The sequence below is a fragment of the Camelina sativa genome, chromosome 19 (genome assembly GCF_000633955.1).
Source record: "Camelina sativa cultivar DH55 chromosome 19, Cs, whole genome shotgun sequence".
Classification (NCBI taxonomy): Eukaryota; Viridiplantae; Streptophyta; class Magnoliopsida; order Brassicales; family Brassicaceae; genus Camelina; species Camelina sativa.
In genome coordinates, this window is record NC_025703.1 from 179084 (window position 1) to 185764 (window position 6681).

A 6681-nucleotide genomic window follows, 5' to 3' on the forward strand; every position below is an offset into this window, starting at 1 on the left:
TGTACAGATATCGTGAATGAGCAGACGGGAACGAGAACGTTCATAAAGAAAGGAGTGTATGTAGCTGATATAGGGACGAAAGGAAGAATGTACAGAGTTAAAAAGAATGCTTTTGATCTGTTAGCAATGGAGGATTTGATCGGACCAGATACTTTAAACTATGTCAAAAAGTACTTGAGGCTTAAATCCACCTTTTTGTTCTACGATTTCGACAATCTCATCTCTTCTGCTGCCTCTGAAGACAAGCAACCTCTCACCGATTTGGCCAACAGATTGTTCGACAATTTCGAAAAGGTAACAGTACTAATGCGAGCGAGCATTGTTTCTTTTAACTGACTTATCCTATATGCTTATTTGTGGTTGCTATGGTGTTTTTTCACAGCTTGAAGATGCAGCTAAGGCAAAGAACTTAACCAAGACAGAATCGTGTTATATAGATACAAAGATTCTTCTTCAAGAGGTAATGACCAGAATGGCATGATTCCGGTTCAGTTTCCACTGGTTTTCTTGCTATTGACCACCACCATTCATGGTAAAAAATTTGTAATCTAGTAAAAAGAAATGTAATCTAGACCCATGTGTACGGCGTAAGAGATATAATATATTTTGGTTTTTTTTTGGGGCGAAATTGACGTTTTATTTTCTTCTTTTATCTGATACTTTGGTTGGTTCATGTAATGTAATCCTCGAAAATACTTTTTGGTTGGAATAATATGGAATATCCAAATATATATTTTCTCATTTTTGTAATGATTTAATACTTTCTTCACCATTTTTACCAGCTAACATATACTGATTCTTTAAGAAATATATAGATAGTTATATACAAATTGATATGGTTAACAAAAGGATAACAACATACATACATTGATAAAACGAACCGATGTAGTAGAGAGACTTGTAGTTAATTTGGACCGGCAGGTGTGCATGTACGTAGTGGTTTTTATACAAACTTGGTCAACTACTGAAACGGTAGTTTTGTAAAGAGAAGAAGAATACATTCATACAGTATTGCTTTAATTAGGGAAAATAAAATAAAAAATTGAAACTAATAAAGATTAGTAATAAGATCATTAGCGTGAGTATTACAACACCTTCCCGGAGCAGAGCTACTTTCCTCGTGATGCCAAAATGGTTTTAAATTCTTATTTACCTTTCTTCTGACACAGTAACCATTTATTTGACTACGCTTACTCTTATCTTTATCACGTTTATATACCCAGAACCACCCTTACAAATATAGACTATTTACTTTATAAAACATAAGAGTTAAAGTTTTATCTTATTTTATAAACTAACAATATAATATAAAAAACTACATTAACAGTTATTAACATTTTTTTTAAAAAAATTAACATATTTCTTTTGGGTGCGTTACGTGATCAGTAGCATCTTCGAAAATATGATTAGTAGTAAAAGGCACCCAAAAAATAAAAAATAAATATATATATATAAAAAAAGGGTAAAGATAATTCACGTTTTTTTTTTTTGGTTTGTTTCGTCTCTCTGCAAACAGAACTTCGGGAAAAGTGGGAAGAAAAAAAAAAGAAGAAGAGAGAATTAAATTAAGAAAAACCTCTTTTTTGCTCACTTTCTCGCAATATACAAATCTTCTCTTCTTCCTTCTTCCTTCTTCCTTCTTCCCCTTCAATGCAAACAATGCTCGATTCCATTAACCTAATCGAATAATGGGGCTATCTGATTCTGCAAACGAGCCACTCGGAGACACTAGGACCGCCGCTTCCAAGGAAGATAATCGCTCCTTTCTCGGCATCGATCTCAACGAAATCCCTTCCGCCGCTACTCTCGGCGGTGGTTGCACCGGCCCTCATGATGACGACGCCGACTACGAACCCGTCGAAGTTGTTAGGTCAATTCACGATAATCCTGACCCAGCTCCTGGAGCGCCTGCCGAGGTTCCTGAACCGGATCGGGATGCTTCCTGCGCCGCCTGTGGAAGGCCTGAGTCTATGCAGCTCGTTGCTGTCTGCGATGCTTGTGAGCGAGGTTTTCATCTCTCTTGTGTTAACGACGGAGTGGACGCCGCTCCCTCTTCCGATTGGATGTGCAGCGACTGTGTTTCTGCCGGCGTGAGGAGCAAACTCTGGCCGTTGGGTGTCAAGTCTAAGCTCATTCTCGATNGCGGCGAGAGGAGCAAACTCTGGCCGTTGGGTGTCAAGTCTAAGCTCATTCTCGATATGAACGCCTCGCCACCCAGTGATGCCGAGGGTTATGGCGGCGAGGATACGTCAGATTCTAGGTACGTTACCCTGCTTCTGTATGCGTTAGGGTTTATAGGAAGTTTAATTTTGGTTGAGATCGATCGATCGAGGACACAGATGCTAAGACTTGGTTAGGGTTTCTTACCTTAATAGGGACTAAAGGTATTAGAAGGAGAGCTAGAAACTACTGGAAAACTCGCTGGATTAGGTTTTGGTGTAATTGAATTTAGGTTTTATTTGATAGGCTTTTTTCTGGCCTTACACATGAGCATGTCTAAGAAAATACCTAGCCGAATTGTAAATCACTGATGACTTGTTTCTTCTCCTCCAGAAAGCATATGCTGGCCAGCAGCTCTTGCATGGAAAACTCTTTTGATTATCCAATCAGCTTTTCAAGTCCTGGTAGAGGATACGCTAGTCTCGAATCTTCAGGGTTAATGGCTCGTAATCCCAAAATGACTATGGATGCATTGGGTTCACATAATCTAGGTTTTGGATTCCCATTAAGCCTGAACAATAGTAGTTTGCCCGTTAGATTTCCATCCTTGGATCCAAGTGAGTTGTTTCTGCAAAATCTCAGGCATTTTATATCTGAAAGGCATGGAGTATTGGAAGATGGTTGGCGTGTCGAATTTAAACAGCCTTTAAATAGTTATCAGCTATCTGCAGTGTACTGTGCTCCGAACGGAAAAACATTTAGTTCAATACAGGATGTTGCTTGTTATCTGGGCTTAGCAGTTAATGGTAGCTACAGCTGTATGGATACTGAAATCAGGAATGAAAGTTCTCTTCTTCAAGAAAGATTGCATATGCCCAAGAGGAGAAAGACATCAAGATGGCCAAACAATGGTTTCCCTGAGCAAAAGGGTAGTTCAGTGAGTGCTCAGCTCAGGCGTGTTCCATTCTATTGTCAAACGATGCCCCCTTTTGCAATTAAATCTGGTACTCATTTTCAGGCTGGTGATTCCCTTAGCGCTGGAAATAATGGATGCGGTTGTGAGGAAGCTATTATAAGTGTAAGCTTGAAATCTCTCTTGATGGGTTTCTTTTTCCCAATATTTTGTACTTTTTGTCCTCATGTTTGTGTATTTGATTTTCAGAATGGGCTTCCACTGCAGTTTGAAGATTTTTTTGTGCTGTCACTTGGACGTATTGACATAAGACAGTCTTACCACAATGTCAACATGATTTATCCAGTAGGATATAAGTCCTGCTGGCATGATAAAATCACGGGGTCGCTATTTACATGTGAAGTATCTGATGGCAGTTCTGGTCCTGTTTTCAAGGTTACACGGTCACCATGCTCTAAGTCATTTATTCCACTTGGATCAACTGTCTTCTCCTGCCCAAAGATTGATGAAATGGTGGAACAGAACATTGAAAAACGAAGTGATCGTAAAGACAGTACCCAAGAGCATGATGATGACGCTAATATTGAGATCCTTCTTTCGGATCACCCCCCACCTCTTGGAGATGATATATTGTCTTGTTTACGAGAGAATAATATCTCCAAGACATTCAGTTGCTTGCGCTCAGAGGGTGGTTCTTCTCAAGTAGACTTTGATAATATATTATCCAGTAAACAGGACCATCATGGGGTTGACATTGGCGACATTGTTGTGGAAGAAGATTCATTGTCTGTTGCATGGAACAAGGTGTGTCAAAAACTTGTTGATGCATGTTCCAATGTCATGAAGCAGACGGGTACCATGGATTTCCTTTGCAAGCATGTTGACAAAGAAACAAGAGAAATCAACTGGGATACGATAAATGAGAAAGACAATGTGATTTTATCATTATCAAGATTTTGCTGTTCTTTGGCTCCTCACAGTGTCACATGTGGTAAAAAGGATAATAGAGAGATTGCAACTGTAGTTGATGCTATGTCAAGGTGGCTGGATCAAAACAGATTTGGACTTGATGCAGATTTTGTGCAGGAAATGATTGAACATATGCCTGGTGCCGAATCTTGTACAAATTATAGGAATCTGAAGAGTAGAATTTCCTCCTCTGTTCCTGTAACTGTAGCAGAAGGAGCACTAGTTGTCAAACCAAAAGGCTGGGAAAATGTCAAGGAAGAAGTTTTCGGTGAGATTTCTCGGAAAGCCAAGAAGCCTAAACTAAATGGTGGTCATGGTGTCAGAAATCCACACCCTCCTCCTGGGAGGCCAATGTGTTTGAGGCTTCCTCCTGGGCTTGTTGGTGACTTCCTTCAGGTACGGGCATGTGTTTTCCTTATATGGTAATCTACGACATACCCCTCCATTCACTAAGTTCTGCCATGCATATATGATAGTCATTTTTTATGCTTGCCTGATTAGGTATCTGAAGTGTTCTGGCGTTTCCATGAAATTTTGGGTTTTGAAGAGGCCGTCTCACCTGAGAAGCTTGAACAGGAGCTTATCAATCCAGTTTTTGATGGTTTGTTTCTTGATAAACCTGGGAAGGATGATAAGCGAAGTGGGATGAACTTAACTGATAAAGATTGTACAACTACTAATCTTTTTTCTTTGTTCGATGAATCTTGCCAACCTTCTCCCGTGAACAATACCTCTGATTCTGTACTAAAGGAGACAAAGGCAGGGGATTCTTCTGATTTTAAGATTTCATATTCCTCTCGTGGGCAGTGTGTCAGTGCACTTCTAACAAGGAATCACATTTCGCTTCTGCAAGTGCTAATATGTGAGTTGCAATCCAAGGTAGCTGCATTTGTTGATCCAAACTTTGATTCTGGAGAATCAAGATCCAGACGAGGACGGAAAAAGGATGACAGTACACTTTCTGCCAAAAGAAATAAGCTGCATATGCTTCCTGTTAATGAGTTCACTTGGCCTGAATTGGCCCGTAGGTACGTCTTGTCTCTTTTATCAATGGATGGGAATCTCGAATCAGCAGAGATAGCTGCCCATGAAAGTGGTAAGGTATTTCGTTGCTTACAAGGGGATGGTGGTTTGCTTTGCGGCTCGCTTACAGGAGTGGCTGGGATGGAAGCAGATTCAATGGTATGTTTTTGTTAGTTTTCTAATTATTTCCTGCGTTACATATCTTCCTTGTATTACTGGAAGAAGGGATCAAAAATTTAGTTTCATTTTATTGGATTTACGTGTGGATATTAACTCTTTATCTTCAGTTACTTGCAGAGGCTATTAAGAAAATATCTGGTTCTTTGACAAGCGAAACTGATGTTCTTTACGTGGAAGATGATGAATCCGATGTCGTTGATGCTACTGAGACAAACACTTGCAATGGTGATATTCCAGAGTGGGCACAGGTTTTGGAACCTGTGAAAAAGCTTCCAACAAATGTTGGGACTAGAATCAGAAAGTGTGTTTATGAAGCTTTAGAGAGAAATCCACCAGAGTGGGCAAAGAAGATATTGGAGCATTCCATCAGTAAAGAAATTTATAAAGGCAATGCTTCAGGACCAACAAAGGTTCAAATCTATAAAACCAATTATCGTACTTGCAAAATTTAAATTGCATAAACCATTTATCTTGTATTCTCAAATTCACTTCAGTTTTTCTGCTTCTTGTTCTTGCGGTGTTGTAAATCTCAGTCTCAGTCTGATGATACATGCTTTTTTGTTAGACTCACCTTAATTCTAAAATTAGTTATTTCCCTCCTACTGGATACAGAAAGCTGTCCTCTCATTGCTAGCGGATGTTCGAGGTGGAGATTTGGTGCAGAGGTCTGTTAAAGGAACCAAAAAGCGGACACCCATAGGTGTATCTGATCTCATTATGAAGAAATGCCGTGCTGTATTGCGTGGTGNTATTGTCAAACGATGCCCCCTTTTGCAATTAAATCTGGTACTCATTTTCAGGCTGGTGATTCCCTTAGCGCTGGAAATAATGGATGCGGTTGTGAGGAAGCTATTATAAGTGTAAGCTTGAAATCTCTCTTGATGGGTTTCTTTTTCCCAATATTTTGTACTTTTTGTCCTCATGTTTGTGTATTTGATTTTCAGAATGGGCTTCCACTGCAGTTTGAAGATTTTTTTGTGCTGTCACTTGGACGTATTGACATAAGACAGTCTTACCACAATGTCAACATGATTTATCCAGTAGGATATAAGTCCTGCTGGCATGATAAAATCACGGGGTCGCTATTTACATGTGAAGTATCTGATGGCAGTTCTGGTCCTGTTTTCAAGGTTACACGGTCACCATGCTCTAAGTCATTTATTCCACTTGGATCAACTGTCTTCTCCTGCCCAAAGATTGATGAAATGGTGGAACAGAACATTGAAAAACGAAGTGATCGTAAAGACAGTACCCAAGAGCATGATGATGACGCTAATATTGAGATCCTTCTTTCGGATCACCCCCCACCTCTTGGAGATGATATATTGTCTTGTTTACGAGAGAATAATATCTCCAAGACATTCAGTTGCTTGCGCTCAGAGGGTGGTTCTTCTCAAGTAGACTTTGATAATATATTATCCAGTAAACAGGACCAT

At 39.6% G+C, this 6681-nt stretch overlaps 2 protein-coding genes across 2 annotated transcripts in view; both read left to right on the forward strand.

Moving 5' to 3' along the window:
- The window catches only part of LOC104763744 (photosynthetic NDH subunit of lumenal location 3, chloroplastic), a 2038-nt gene extending 1305 nt beyond the window's left edge, over positions 1–733 (forward strand). The window contains exons 2-3 of the mRNA XM_010487113.2: positions 8–294; positions 383–733. Of these exons, the coding sequence (XP_010485415.1) occupies positions 8–294; positions 383–481 (386 nt within the window). The 3' untranslated portion in view covers positions 482–733. The remainder of the gene's footprint in view (positions 1–7; positions 295–382) is intronic.
- LOC104767283 (methyl-CpG-binding domain-containing protein 9-like) lies at positions 1507–6103 on the forward strand. Its single transcript, XM_010491327.2, has 7 exons — positions 1507–2102; positions 2160–2260; positions 2554–3238; positions 3323–4438; positions 4544–5224; positions 5353–5655; positions 5858–6103. Exons 1-7 carry the CDS (start codon positions 1689–1691, stop codon positions 6101–6103), a joined length of 3546 nt encoding a protein of 1181 aa, XP_010489629.1. The 5' UTR covers positions 1507–1688.